The sequence below is a fragment of the Elgaria multicarinata genome, chromosome 7 (genome assembly GCF_023053635.1).
Source record: "Elgaria multicarinata webbii isolate HBS135686 ecotype San Diego chromosome 7, rElgMul1.1.pri, whole genome shotgun sequence".
NCBI lineage: Eukaryota > Metazoa > Chordata > Lepidosauria > Squamata > Anguidae > Elgaria > Elgaria multicarinata.
The window spans coordinates 107,474,457-107,490,418 of record NC_086177.1 but is presented as its reverse complement, the minus strand read 5'-3'; the positions used below and the strand labels follow the sequence as shown (position 1 = coordinate 107,490,418).

Sequence of the window (15,962 nt, the reverse complement as noted above, 5' to 3'; positions counted from 1 at the left end):
CGCAGAGCAGAGTGGGAGAGGGTCGGTTCGACCCGAAGCATTTCGGGCCCAATCTGAAAGTTCCGGATTGGGCCACGAAGCAGTTCGGGGGATCCGTGCATAGCCCTAACAACCAGGAATACCCATATTGGCCACTTTTCTCTCGTTGCATAAAGGGCCTTCATAACGGTGTTTCAGTGCTATCTTTTTCATCTTCCATAGAGTTTTGTTCGTCCTTGAAAACTCTCTGGAGTGCAACCTTCAATGACACTCTGGGTTTACCTTTCTTCTGTCTTCTCCCAACGAAGAAATATATCAGTGGGTTGATGCTACTGTTGAGAGACGCACAGGCAAAGCCAGTTACCATGAGGCTGTGATGTGGAGCGTAAAAAGAGTGAATTACATAGAAAGCATTCATTGGAAAGGCAAAAAGGAGGAAGAAGAGGAGTGCCAGCAAGATGGCCATGACAAGCATTCCCTGCTGGCGTTGTTTTGATTTACAGCAGACGTGGATGAATAAGGTCAGTGTGGAGATGAGCATGAGAGGCATGCAAAGCAGAGCATTCACTATAAGCTGAAACCATAGTGGGGCATTTCCAAAGCTCCCAGTCATTTGGAGAGTGAAGTGAATTCCAGAGAGCAGGAAGGAGAGGATCCATATCAGAGAACACACAATGGTGGATAAGCGTGGTGGCCGGTGGCATCGATGCCAAAGTGGGAAGAGGACAGCCACACACCTGTCGATGCTGATAGCGGCCAGGAGAAATTGACCAGTAGAATACATGAAGAAAAAGAGTTCAAGAAATAATAGAAAAAACACAGAGAGAACATAATTTCTATTGTACAGATTTACCACAATCACAAATGTAGAGGTAGCGAGGAGTGAGATGAGGACACCAAAGTCAGCTATGGAGAGGTTCAGGATGTAGGTGGTGAAAGGATTCCTCTTTATGCGGAAGCCAAGAAGCCAAATGACACGCCCATTTCCCACCAGCCCCAACAAGCAAATCATTACAATGAAGCTGTTGATAAGATGTTTTGATAAATTATCCAAATGTTGCTCATTTGTGATGTTAATTGGAAGTCCAATGCCAATACTGACATTAACAATTCGATAAACCTGTGGGCTGTATTCAGAATCTCCAGAAGAACTAAAGTCGTCAATACTCATAACTGGTTTTGGCCCATTCATAATTGTGAAGTCTTCATACTTTCGCCTGTTAATAGAAAGAGACAAAGGGAAATCAATTGCTACTATGGAGCCAGAGAAAAGATATTGCCAAAGTTTTAATTAGGGCTGTGTATGGAGCCCCCAATCTGCTCATGATCCCGATCCACAACTTCCGGATTGGGTCTGCTCCGCCCTGCGTCGATCTGCTCCGTGGCGGTGCTCCAGATCTGGATCGGAGCTCTGTTTGCCCCCCTCATAGACTTGCATTGAAAATGTCAAACGACTATAAGTTTTTTAGTTTTAAAGTTAGAAACATCAAAATCGGCACCACAAGAGCTTATAAATGTATCCAGATACATGCCCATTTTAAAGGAAATCTGAGCATCCCTTGATTTTTAATGATTTTTTTAAAAGTTTTAACCCTCAACCCTAACCCCAATCAACAAACCTGCAAACTAGGCATGTGCTCCGCTCTGATTAGGAGTGGAGAAGCAGTAGTGAATTGGCCTGCTCCACCTTACCCAGAGGCGGACCGCGGACCCCTAGAAGCAAGGCGAAGAGAAGCGGCCATTTTTCGGAGCTCCTATTTCAGGCGGACCGCTCCGGTCAGCATCTTGAAACATTTCACCCATAGGATTGCATTGCGGGAAATAATCGCGGATAACTGGGTTGTTTTTGAAGCTATCGTTCTGAAAATTCTTGTGCACAGAGAGTCGTGGATGGGGGTCATTTTGAGACTACTCTCACCTCTCTGCGTCGTGCGGGTCGCGTGCTAGAATTTTTAAAAAATCGGGTAAACAAACGGACAGCGCGGGTCAAACGGCGGTTTTCACCCATAGGATTGCATTGCGGGAAATAATCGGGGATAACTGGGTTGTTTTTTAAGCTATCGTTCTGAAAATTCTTGTGCTCAGAGAGTCGTGGATGGGGGTCATTTTGAGACTACTCTCAACTTTCTGCATCATGCGGGTCGCGTGCTAGAATTTTTTAAAAATCGGGTCAACAAACAGGGACAGCGCGGCGGTTTGGGTTTTTTTTTTTTTGAAGTGATGACAGGCACATTCAACTCCCAATCCTGATGAGAACTGATCACCTCATGAAGCATCATCCTCCAATCCCAGCGTTGGAGGGGGGACTAAGGCAGAGCCACCCTGAGAGCTTTCTGCTTTGTGTCTCTTTGTGGGTTGGCGTTCGTGGAGAGAGGGTCTACTTAGCTAGCTGCTGCTGTGTACTTTGGAGATAGATTAGGATTTTAGCTTGGTGCGTGTGTTTGTTTGCTTCTTTCTGACTTTTATCTTAGTTTGCCCTGTGTTTTTCCCTTACTTTGATTTAATATAAACTTTATTTTTAAATTTTGGAGTGTGTGTTTGTTTGTTTGTTTGGTTGTCCCCCCCTTCCCTCTCTTAAAGCCTGACTGTGTTTCATCTTCCTTCTGCTTTTGTGAAAGCTTTCTTTTGAAAGCATACACACACTTCTTGTCCCATTTCCCTACATTTATTAGTAATATTCTTAAACATATTATTATATTCTTTTACATATTCTTAGTAGTATATATATTAGTATATTCTCATACATATTATTATTAGTATTAATATTTTATTCTTCTTATACATATTAGTAGTAGTGTTTGGTTGGTTCTTTCCCCCCCTCCCCTCTCTTAAATCCTGATTGTGTTTCTTTCTATCTATATACAAAAAAAACCAAAAAAATATTATTCTCTTTTTCTTCTCTGTGTAACTTGGACTGTGAGTGTGCTGTGTGTGCTTTTGTGAAGTGCAACAGCCACAGATTGAGCATTTTGGGGAAAGCATACACACACTTCTTGTCCCATTTCCCTACATTTAAACATATTCTTATATTCTTATACATATTCTTAGTAGTATATAGTATATTCTTATACATATTATTAGTAGTATTAATATTTTTTTCTTCTTATACATATTAGTAGTAGTATTAATATTTTATTAGTCATCATGAGAAGAGGGAGCCCGCTGATGGACCTAGACGAGGTCCTCAGCACAGTGGAGGGGGAGGAGGAGGAGGCGGTGGTCCTCCAGGATATGGGGGCTGAGGAGGAGCAGCAGCAGGCCGAGGCTCTCTCCCCAGTCTCATCCCACCCCTCTTCCGCTGCCACCCCTGTTTCTGTGGCAACACCAGAGAGCTCAGGCGGGCAATTGGTGTCACCACGGAAGCGAAAGACAAGTGTAGTGTGGGACCACTTTGAGGTGGGAGCGGATCCCCGCTTTGCTGTCTGTCGCCACTGCAAACTCACCCTGAGCAGGGGTTCATCGACAGGGCATTATGGAACCAGCAGCATGAAGATGCATCTTCACAGGCAGCACCAGGCGATCTTGCTGGGGAAAGAGGTGGGCAAGGCGACTGGTTCCAGGAGAAAGCTGAAGGCTGCTGCTGGCACTGCCACTCTAAGCTCTCCATCTCCCATCCCCACAAGGGTTAGGCAGGCAACCCTGCAGGACATGGGGTGGGGGAAGTATGGACCCACAAGATGGCGTTTTCCAATGCCCCCCCAGGGTGCTACTGTGGTGGGCCATCTGCCGGGACTGACTCCTCCCCAATACTAGATCTATGACATGTCACTCTGCCTGCCCCTCTGCTAGCCTGTCCTCCTCGGTGACCGACTCGCTGGGATGGTTTGCGTTTGCAATGCGTGACTAACTGCAGTACTGGCTTAGAAACCAGCCATCCTTGCCTCACTTCCTTGTGCCCCCAGAAATGCCCGCAGCCTGCCTGCCTGCCTGCCTGTATGCCCGCCTCCGCCGGGGTGCTGCTGTGGTGGGGCATCTGCCAGGACTGACTCCTCACCTGCTCTGCCTGCCTCTCTGCCCGCCTGGTGCCTGGGAGATGGGCTTTGTGGTTCGTGCCCAGCACCCTCCGGCACGCTTGCTCCCAGTCGTCCTCCTCTGTGCCCCTCAATGCATAACTGCTGGCTTAGAAAGAAACAACCAGCCATCTTTGCCTCACTTGCTCCTTGCGCCCACTTACGGGTTGGTTTGCTATGCGTTAGTGCTGCCTGCCTGCCTGCCTGTCTGCCTTCCCTCCCTTCTCGCCTTCCCTCCCTTCTCCCCTTCCCGCCTCGCAGGGATGGTGTCTTGCTTTGACTCAGGGGAGAAGTCCTTCCTGCGCTCACTTAGACTTTATCAAGTTCAATAATCCATTTTTCAAGTGTGGAAGAAGATTTAGGGTTATCTCATGGCATGTTGGGATTTCCTTTGAACTGGCCCCATTGAGCTGTCTGCATTGCAACTTTAATCCCTGACATACTGGAGTGCCCGATTTTCAAAACTTCCTCTAACATCAGGGGATGATGGGATTGCCTTGAAATTTGGCATCCATGTGGACACATGGGTAAGCTGTCATGGGACCAAAGGATAGGTTTCTGACGTGCAAATTGACGTAGTTGTAGAATGGGACTTGATTTGGAGTGCCAAAAATCAGGGGATGATGGGATTGCCTTGAGTCTGGGCGTCCATGTGGACACATAGATAAGCTGTCCTGGTGCCGAGTTTGAGGTTTCTAACATGCAAATTGATGGAGCTATCCCAAGGGGTGTGAATGGGGTGCCCAATTTTCAAAAATTCGCCAAAAATCAGGGGATGATGGGATTGCCTTGAAACTTGGCGTCCATGCGGACACATGGATAAGCTATCATGGTGCTGAGTTTGAGGTTTCTGACGTGCAAATTGACGTAGTTGTAGAATGGGACTTGATTTGGGGTGCCAAAAATCAGGGGATGATGGGATTGCCTTGAGTCTGGGCGTCCGTGTGGATACATAGATAAGCTGTCCTGGTGCCAAGTTTGAGGTTTCTAACATGCAAATTGACGGAGCTATCCCAAGGGGTGTGAATGGGGTGCCCGATTTTCAAAAATTCCCCAAAAATCAGGGGATGATGGGGTTGCCTTGAAACTTGGCGTCCATGCGGACACGTGGATAAGCTATCATGGTGCCAACTTTGAGGTTTCTAACATGCAAATTTACGTAGTTGTAGAATGGGACAATTTGGGGTGAGTTAAGCCGCGACAAAAATCAGGGGATGATGGGATTGCCTTGAGTCTGGGCGTCCATGTGGACACATGGATAAGCTTTCATGGTGCCGAGTTTGAGGTTTCTAACATGCAAATTGACAGAGCTATCCCAAGGGGTGTGAATGGGGTGCCCAATTTTCATAAATTCCCCAAAAATCAGGGGATGATGGGATTGCCTTGAAACTTGGCGTGCGTGTGTATACATCCATGAGGTGTCATGGTGCCAAACATGAGGTTTCTAACTTGAACAGAAAAAAAGTTGTATACTTTTTTAGCTTTCAATGCAACCCTATGGGGGGGGGAAAACGGAGCTCCGATCCGGATCCGGATCTCCGAGCGGAGTGGGGCAGAAGTGGGCGGAGCGGGGGCGGGGCGAAGCGGCCCGCTCCAAAAATGGCGGATCTGCAAGTGAAGCGGAGCGGGGGGTCCGTGCACACCCCTACTGCAAACATCTCCATCACTTTTCAAGTTAGAAACATCAAAATGGGCACCACGATAGCTTCTAAATGTATCCACATTCATGCCCATTTTGAAGGAAATCCAAGCATCCCATGAATTTTGGGGAATATTTGAAAAATCCCCCCATTTTAAGAAAGGCACTTATCTCCGTCATTTTTGCAGTTAGAAACTTGAAATTGGGAACCATCATAACTTCCACCTAGATCCTTATCCATGCCCATTTTCAGGGAAATCCGAGCATGCCCTGATTTGGGGGGAATTTTTACAAATATTCCCACACCTCATTTACAGAAATGCAAATATGTCAGGGATTTTTCCAGATACAGACCTGTGAGTGGGCACCATGAGAGCTTCCACATAGATGGTTATTCATGCCCATTTTGAAGGAAATCTGAGCATCCCCTGATTTTGGGGGAATATTTGAAAAACATCCCCTCCACCTCATTTTCAGAAATGCATCTATCTCAGGGATTTTTTAAGCTGCAGACAGCTAACTGGGCTTCTAAATCGATCCTTATTCATGGCCATTTCAAAGGAAATCTGAACATGCCCTGAATTGTGGGGAATATTTAAAGATAAACCTAAATAAGAATCTTCAACACTTCAAAAATTAACAAGGAACTTCAAGAAGTCTAAACAGAGTGAGCGCAGCAGCAATGCAGCTGCCTTTTCATCACCTGGAAGGACTAATGCCCTGAGTCAAAGCAAGACATGCACAAAACGGCCCTGTGAGGTGGGCACAGAAGAGGAGAGGCAGCAGGTGGCGGCTATGCCCCTGAAGCACAGGGAGCAAGCATGCAAGAGGCTTGTGGGGTTGACCCACACAACCCATCTACATCTCCCAGGCACCAGGAGGGCAGAGAGGCAGGCAGAGAGGTGCTACACACACATACACACACACACACACACACACCGAGCCATAGATCTATGGGGAGTAAGTCCCAGGCAGCAGATCCCAATACCCACAATGACAGCACAGAGGCAGAAGCGGGAAGGCGGGCATGCAGCAGACATTTCTGGGGGCACAAGTAAGTGAGCCAAGGATTGTTTCCACTTTCCAGGCCATTCAAAGCCAGTAATGCAAACCAACGCTGTCAGGCAGGAACAGTACAGAGAGATGCCTTCTGCATCCTATAACTAATAGGGGGCTAAGAGGATAAAAGTAAACCTTTGCCTTCCTTGTTTCAGAGTTGATTGACTGCACTGTGATCACAGCCATTATTAAACAACAACAATAATAACGTTAATAATAGCAGTGCTAATATTAATAATATAATCACAACAACAATAAGAACTTGAACCACAATGAAAGCCTGCCTGACTTCACTGAAGAGGGAAAGCCTTGGCTATGGGGTGGTAAATAAATTTAATAAACAAACAAACAAACAAACAAACACAGGAGGGGTGGAATTAAAAGCAGCAGTGTTGCTGAATCTAGGAATAATCATAACAACAAGAATATTTTTTTTAAAAGGCTTTGTTTGACTTTATTATCAGTAAGGGGAAAGTGGATGTGCCCAGCAGGACAGGGGACTGTCACCCGTCATTTGGCTGCTCCTGTCTAGGTACGTGCCTTTGAGAAGCGACATCACACTTCAACTCATGCAACTCATTGGCTTCTCCAATGGCTAGCCTTTGGAGGGTTCTGATGACCCCCAAGGCAGGGCAGTGTGCTCTGGGCATGTCCACATGCTGTATGGACATCATCCCCTTGCATCACATCTATTCAGTTGTTACCCAAGGTTGTGGTGGGGTACCTTGCAGTGGTGTGTTGCCTATCTGTTATTTTACTTAGTATATGATTTAAGGTTGTGTGTGAGAGTTTACTGGGGCTACTGCTTCAAAACACTGAAAAGTCTGATCGAAAGACAAAGAAATCAAAGTTACTAGTTGGAAGCGACTGAACGAATAAACAACAAAAAGTATACCAAGTTACTAAGTATCCCGTTTTGCTTATCCCCCCCCTCCAACATTGGGATTGGAGGATGCTTCACATCAGGTGATCACTTATCACGATTGGGCGTTGAATCTGTCAATCATCAAGGTGGGAAAAAAGCGCTTCCCCCCTCCCGTTTTAGCCATTCCCTAGAAATTATAGCAAGCAAACCGCACGACGAAAACTTCTGAAAGTTGACACAAATGACCGCCAATCATTAATGTCTATGCACAGTAAGTTTCAGGGATCTAGCTTTAAAAAAGAAGAAGTTATAGTCGTATTTTCGGCCAATGCAAACCTATGGGGAAATAAACCAAAATGGCGGGCGGAGCACTGAAAACAGGCAGAGCACTCCGCAAATGGGAGGTCCACTTTGTGATGCTTCACTAAGCCACTGACTTGCTTCGCATCCACCTTTAACAGAGGTGAATCAGGCCGCTCCGATGCTGCTTCTACGACCATAAGCAAAGCAGAGCACAGCCCTAGTTTTAATTCCCCATGTATCAAAATGTCAGCATTACTTCCTGTGCAACTTGTTGACTGCTACTTATGATACATACATTTGATAAATAAAATTAACCTTATGATATATTGAGGATATTAGGTTTCAAAATTTCAGTTTTATTTTCCCCCCATGTAGTGATCCCCATGTGGTCTTTTCATTATTATTATTATTATTATTATTATTATTATTATTATTATTATTATTAATTATTTATTTATATAGCACCATCAATGTACATGGTGCTGTACAGAGTAAAACAGTAAATAGCAAGACCCTGCCGCATAGGCTTACAATCTAATAAAATCATAGTAAAACAATAAGGAGGGGAAGAGAATGCCAACAGGCACAGGGTAGGGTAAAACTAACAGTATAAACTCCACACAACATCAAGTTTTAAAAGCTTTAGGAAAAAGAAAAGTTTTTAGTTGAGCTTTAAAAGCTGCGATTGAACTTGTAGTTCTCAAATGTTCTGGAAGAGCGTTCCAGGCGTAAGGGGCAGCAGAAGAAAGCTATATTTTTTCCAGCCATTCACCTTAGACCCTGGTACTCTGGGAATGTGTGTGTGTGGGTGAGTGGGTGGGGGGAATAAATCACCCTGGAGCCACACCTAAACATCCCTTTTAAGTTTACAAATGAAAGCCTTGCACTGTTCTCTGGTATTTCTGCAGGTGGCAGCTGTGCACAGCTATCCTTCTTTTCATACCTATAGTTGAATACTATGATTTCCCATCCTTCTATGGGAACTACAGGAAGTGTGCTTGCTATCAAAGCTGGCCGGATGCCAGAGGGGGGCGCAAGTTATTTTTTAAAAGTTCAAATAAGAACCATCATTTGGCCAATTCAGAAAATGATTACAGAACATTCCAAGGACAGTATCCAATGGCTCCATTCTGCAAACACAAATACTACTAGATGAGTAGCTCCAGATCTTTCCATTGTGTAAATGGTGAGGCAGGTGGCTACTAGGAGGAGGGCTTTCTCCACTCTGGCACCCCGGTTGTGGAATGAGCTCCCCAGAGAGGTCCGCCTGGCGCCTACACTGTACTCCTTTTGTCGCCATCTGAAGACCTTTTTATTCACTCAGTATTTTAACACTTACTTTTAACTTAAATTTAAATTTTACTGTTCTAACTGTATGTTAATCTTATATCAATTTTGCTGCGTGGTTTTATCCTGGTTGTGCTTTTTATACTGTATTTTGTAATTGTGCTTTTAACCTGTTGGTTGTCTTACTATGATTTTAATTTTTGTGAACCGCCCAGAGAGCTTCAGCTATTGGGTGGTATAAAAATGTAATAAATAAAATAAATAAAATAAATGGTTGCCCATTTATTTATTTATTTATTACATTTCTATACTGCCTAATAGAAGAAGCTCTCTGGGCGGTTCACAAAAATTAAAATCATAGTAAGACAACCAACAGGTTAAACACACAAATACACAATACAATATAAAAAGCACAACCAGAATAAAAACCACGCAGCAAAATTGATATAAAATTAAAATACAGAGTTATGCTTCTAGATCTTATTGCACAACATGCAAGTGAACTACAGGTTGAAAAATGGGTTGGGTTGAACAATGTGTTGGAGGAGCAGAATACACAACTAGTTGCACAACAGGTTGCAAAGTGAGTTGAAGAAAAGTTATGCACAACGTGTTGCACAATCACTGCCACAACTGCACTTTAGTTGGAATATTCACCTGTGGATTGTATGGAATCTAGTTTCTGGTAATGCAACATCATTTGGATGCTGGATACTGCCTGGAAACTAGAACTAATGAAAAGAATTGTTGCTACATGGTATCATGGGTCTTCTGGTGACCATACATCTGGTTTGGCCTGGACATGTCCGGAAATGGAAGGGCCAAACTGGGTCCATACAGTACTTTTTTGTACTGTTTTTATTTGTATTTTTTTTAACTTAAGCTTCTTGACTCACTGGCCTTCTCCCACTGGCCAGAGTTTATTCCGAAGTTATTGCTTTCCCCTCTAAAGGGCTGCTAGAATAAAAAGCCCTAATGAGCAAAGTCAGAGATTCCTGGTGTTTTCTATGCTAGTGCCATAATATATTTATGTTCTTACAAAGGACTTGGTCTTCTCATTTTTATAGGTTGAGCAGCACTTTTGGAATTAATGTAAACTTATTTACAATCTAAATTGAATTCAGTGAAGCACTTTTCTTTGCAGAATAAACTTGAATTGCCTCATTTAGTAAGTTAGAGCATTCATTTATTTTTTAAAATAAAGGACTAAGGTGTTTGGATTCTTTAAAAAAATTACAGGAATCACAGTCGTGATTCCTGTAGTTAAGGGCCGTCAGTAAAACGAGCATTCCGCCATGTTAAATGGAATTGCTGGGGGGTGGGTCAACCTAGCAGCCTAAAATAAAAAATATTTCAGGAATCTTTCTGAAACGCGGTACTGCCAGAAAGAAATGCTGGCTTTACATTCCCTGCGCGTTTCAGGGAGATTCCTGCAATATTGAGGGCTGGGTGGGAGTTTAAAGCAGAAAATTGGGGGGGGGGGAGTATGTCTGTCCAGATCTGCTTCGTTTTACTGGTTGGCAACCTTTTTTTGCTCACTTATAGCGCCAAATTGGGACCCTTACCTTCCAATCCATTGATGGGATTGTGTTCCCCTGTCCTCCTCATTGATGGAATGGCCTTTCTTTTTAAAATATCTGCTTCCGTTGATTTTTTATTAATTTATTTGCATCCAATGTTAGCCTATGGGACTCCGATAAGCTCATGCATGTGCCTCAGGTTCCAAGAAGGGAGGGGGGAGAAGGGAGTGAGTGGGAGAGAGTCTGGGAGCAAGCAAGGCCATCCTCTGGGGGGGCAGGGCCTCCTTCTAGCACCCGGGCCTGCAGCCGCGCAAGGAGCTCACCTCAGCTGGGCCCAGGCTTCCTCCCAGTGTCTCCGCCGCCTCCCTGCCTCGATGGGGCCTTGTACTTTGTCTGCAAGATCGTGCAGAGCAAGTACAAGGCCCCATCGACGCTGAGGGAGGGGGCTGTGGGACGCATTCTGGGACTGCCTGGAAGCGCCCCCCCCACTCCCTGCCTAGGCCGAGTGGAAGAAGAAGAAGAAGAAGAAGAAGAAGAAGAAGAAGAAGAAGAAGAAGAAGAAGAAGAAGAAGAAGAAAGCTGCAAGCAAGCAGGAGAAGAAGCAATTAGAAGGTAAGACTGAGGGGGGTCGGTGGGGGGGGATGGTGGCTAGGTGAATGTAGAGGGCTGGCTGCTTAAGAGCTTTATTACACCAGCGCTATACCTTGCAATCACTGCAAATTGCATGCAAAGGACTCAGAAGTTTTCCACCTTAAAATCAGCTTTTATTGTGAAGTACTCTCATGCATCCTGCTTTAATTGTGCTTAATTTTCAAAAAAAAATATGCAATTTCCCCCTTAAACTCACACGGTGGTTTGCAAAGGATTGCTGCAAAACAACAATGTCTAAAGCTGGTAGCTCTGTGCTGCAGCAGCAGTAGCAAGACAACTGCAAAAGCAGGTACATGGGTGCTGGTGTGAACTGTATTTAGCTTGCACGCTTGAAAATTGTACAGATTCCTGCCTTTGAAGTGTTAATCTCGAAGTCTTACTAGAGGAGTTTGGGTGTGTGTATGGATAAAACTCTGTAAAAATATTTCTCTTAAGACATTGTCAGGGATGTCTGTCAGGGATGCTTTAGGGTGGATTCCTGCATTGAGCGGGGGGGGGGGGCAGGGGGTTGGACTCAATGGCCTTGTAGGCCCCTTCCAACTCCTTCCAACAGCTATTCTATGGTTCTGTGTGTCTAGATATTAATTTTAAACAGTTTTAGGCTATTTGCAGTTCCATCCTTTTCTATTATAAGTAAAATGATTCAGACTTTCTTTTAAAAACAAACAAAAGCAGGCATTAGTTTGCAGCAGAAATGTCAGTATTTAGAATCATAGAATAGCAGAGTTGGAAGGGGCCTACAAGGCCATCGAGTCCAACCCCCTGCTCAATGCAGGAATATAGTGGCAGTTTCTTTCTTTCTTTTCCACTGGAGATTGTATTAGAACCTCATCTTTGCTTAGGTGAAGGAAAAGCAATTAAGTTAAAATAATTTATTTATTTATTTAAGAACTTCAATTTTAACTGTGGCAATATTCTTCCTTCAGGAAACATTACTTCATAGACCACCGTGATCCTTCTAGACTCCCTTTGCAGCCTTTTTTATTTTAAAGATTAAAAAAAAGGCTGTTTCTCTAAGGTTTGAGAAGGCTTTCTTTAAAATACAGTCTTTCTTTAAAAATAGGACACTTTAGACATGTTTGAGCTCTATAGAGGAACCATACTTGTCCATAGGAATCCATGGCAAAGCGCTCTTTGTGATTTGAGGAACTGAGTAAGGGAACCCTGGAGACAATTTAGACTGACCAAAACCCTATTCCTCCTTCTGAAGAGGTCTGGATTAATACTATTCCCCCTTCTGAAGAGGTCTGGATCACATCTCTAGAAGCTGGCTTATCCGCTTCCTAGAATTTGGGATTGTAAAGATTACCCCCTGATTAATTAATTTGTTTATTTATTGTATTTACATACTGCCCCATGGCCAAAGCTCTCTGGGCAGTTTACAAAAGTTAATGAGCTCTTCATTCTGAAACATGTTGGGCATAATAATAATTAAAATAATACATTGAAAATATTTTCTCTTTTTGCATCCTGTTACTGGAAGCATCACTGGGGTAGATGAAGAAATACTCTTAAGTCCATAAGGGTGTAATCTTATGCATGTTGAGAGGGGGTGAGGCCTACAACTGCCAGCATGCCCCAACCCGCAAGACTGGCTGAGGAATGCTGGGAGTTGTAGGATTTTTACTTTTCTGTCTAAAAATGCATAGGATTGAACCATTGGGCCAGGTTCAGATATTATTTAAACCTTATATTCAAGTAATGAGGTAAATGTATTGTAAACCACCCAGAGAGCTTTGTCTATGGGGAGGTATATAAATGTAATAAATAATAAATAATGATTTATTGCTAGTTTTGCAAAAAATATTTCATGCCAACTTTTTATGATCGGATGTCTGGATCACATTGTCAATGGAATAAGTTTCTAGGTGTTCAGCTATACATTGGGGCACTGAATAGCTGCTGAGAATAAGTTTGATACAATTCTGAAAGTTACTGTACCGTTTCCACCCTTATAAATAAACGAACAAAACTGTCATAGCCCCCTGAATCACAGCAATTCATTTTTAATCATAGAATAGTAGAGTTGGAAGGGGCCTATAAGGCCATCGAGTCCAACCCCTGCTCAATGCAGGAATCCACCCTAAAGCATACATTACAGATGGTTCTCCAGCTGCCTGTTGAAGGCCTCTAGTGTGGGAGAGCCCACAACTTCCCTAGGGAACTGGTTCCATCAATCTTCTCTTCTCCAGGCTAAACATGCCCAGTTGTTTCAGTCTCTTCATGGAGTTTCGTTTCCAAACCCCTGATCATCCTGGGTGCCCTCCTCTGAACCTCTCCAGCTTGTCTCCATCATTCTTACTATATCAGCTATATTGGAACGTTGAGAGAAAATGGCTGCCTCCTCTAGCAAATATTGTCAGTGTCTTTTCGCGGGTGGGTTATTCTAAAGCCTCCGCCTCCAACCCCAGCATCCTGGCTTCGAAGCCTGGAGCGGGCGGTGAGTGAAGGGAGGTAAGTGAGCGCATGGCGGGCGAGGGAGTGCAAGCTGCAGAAGCCCTGACCTCTTTTGTATCTGATTACTCTAGTATAGCTCCTGCAGCTTGCACGGTTGTGATGAAAAGGGAATTTCACCAGGTGTCATTTGTATATATGGAGAACCTGGTAAAATCCCCTCTTCATCACAACAGTGAAACCTGCAGGAGCTATACTACAGTGACCGCATTTAAAAGAGGGCAGGGCTTTCGTCATCCTTTACAAAAAGCCATGAAATTCAATGAACAAAAAACCTACGGTTTATAAAACAACGTTAAGGCTGTACACTTTTCCACCAAGCACCAAAAAGCAGGGAAATTGAGAGTTAAGGCTCGCCAGCCTTAACGCCACATCCTCCCTAAGGAGGCAGAAAGTACCAGTGAAATTCTCATTCTGCCAAAGCAGATAAACCATGAGGACAGGATGGAGAATAGGATATGCAGAGGTGACTGTGGGGTTGTGGAAAACTGATGACAAACAACTTAGAGCCACCTACTTCTTTTTTTGTTTAGAGCAGCCCTTCCCCAACCTGGTGCCCTCCAACGGTGTTGGACTGCGGCGACGGAGCAGGTAAGAAACCCCACCCCCTCCTGCCTGGCCCTGCTGCCAGGTAAGCCCCAACCCACTTACGTGTTCCATCGTCACTGGGCCCGGGCTTGAACTGAGCACCCTGGTTCATCCGGAAGCTCAATTCAAGCCTGGGCCCGGGGACGACGGAGCAGGTAAGCAACCCCCTCCTGCCTGGGCCCTTACCTAGACCCACTGCCACTGCTGTGCAAACTGCAGCAACGGCTCCAGGCAAGCCCCCACCCCAGCCCACCCCCACTTACCTGCTCCGTTGTTGCTGGGCCCCGGCTTGAATCGAGTGCCCTGGTCCACCCAGAAGCAAGTCTGCACCTGCAGCCTTGCTTCTGGGTGGACTCAGGGGCTCGATTCAAGCACGGGTCAGGCCATGATGGAGAAGGCAAGTGGTGGGGTGCGGGGGGGGCTTGCCTGGAGCTGCCACCGCAACAGTTTGTGCAGTGGCGGCTCCAGGTAAGGGGCCAGGCAGGAGGGGGGCTGGCTGCAGCTGCCGCACTTTGTGCAGCGGTGGCAACAGGTCCAGGTAAGGGGCCAGGTGTGTGTGTGGGGTGTTCTTACCTGCTCCGTCGTCGCCTGGCCCAGGCTTGAATTGAGCCCCTGGGTCCACCCAGAAGCAAGGCTGCAAGTGTGGCCTTGCTTCCAGGTGCACCAGGGTGCTCAGTTCAAGCCCGGGCCCAACGACGACAGAGCAGGTAAGCGGGGTGGGGTGGGGGGCTTGCCTGGAGGCGCCGCCCTACGTTCCTCATCCTGCTGTCCCAGCATTCCTGACCATAGGACATACTGACTTGCAATGATGGATCGTCGTAGTCCAACACCTTTGGAGGGCACCAGGTTGGGGAAGGGCTGCTCTAAACAAAAAAAGAAGTAGGTGGCTCTAAGTTGTTCGTCATCAGTTTTCCACAACCCCACAGTCACCTCTGCATATCCTATTCTCCATCCTGTCCTCATGGTTTATCTGCTTTGGCAGAATGAGAATTTCACTGGTACTTTCTGCCTCCTTAGGGAGGATGTGGCGTTAAGGCTGGCGAGCCTTAACTCCCAATTTTCCTGCTTTTTGGTGCTTGGTGGAAAAGTGTACGGCCTTAACGTTGTTTTATAAACCGTAGGTTTTTTGTTCATTGAATATAATTATGAATGTTTATAATTTGCTATGGTTTAGTTCAACAAACCAGTGCATGTCTACTTAGCATCACAGGGCAATCTATACATCTCTACTCAGAAGTTCAATAGGTTCTATTTCCAAGAAAGTGTTGTTTTTAAATGAATACTGTTTGTTTTTATACTGTTGTTTTTAGGTTTATGATGATTTTTAAGTTTTGAATACTTTTTTAATGTTTACTGTTTTTAACTTTTGTAAACCGCCCAGAGAGCTTCGGCTGTGGGGCGGTATATAAATGTAATAAATAAATAAATAAAGTAAATGTAGAGTGCAATCCTATGTATGTTTCAACCAAAAAATGCCCTGCAACTCCCAGGCAGGATCTACACTTATGGTTTAAAATGTTAGCAAAAGGGTTACGATAACTTATTAGGTCACATGACGCTATGCTCGTAGCATTATTTCATTGTTTATTTAGCTTCTATCATTTTAT

General features: G+C 44.8%; 2 protein-coding genes across 2 annotated transcripts in view; one reads left to right on the top strand and one right to left on the bottom strand.

Annotated features, from left to right (window-relative positions):
• The window catches only part of LOC134401988 (MAP kinase-interacting serine/threonine-protein kinase 1-like), a 758,389-nt gene that overhangs the window by 606,275 nt on the left and 136,152 nt on the right, over positions 1-15,962 (top strand). The window lies entirely within an intron of this gene.
• Positions 161-1,171, bottom strand: LOC134401996 (mas-related G-protein coupled receptor member H-like). Its single transcript, XM_063131361.1, has one exon. The coding sequence runs from the start codon at positions 1,169-1,171 to the stop codon at positions 161-163; it is 1,011 nt and encodes a 336-aa protein (XP_062987431.1).

Excerpts from the sequence above, each read along its gene's own strand:
- LOC134401996 (XM_063131361.1), bottom strand. The coding sequence starts at position 1,171 with ATGAATGGGCCAAAACCAGTTATGAGTATTGACGACTTTAGTTCTTCT.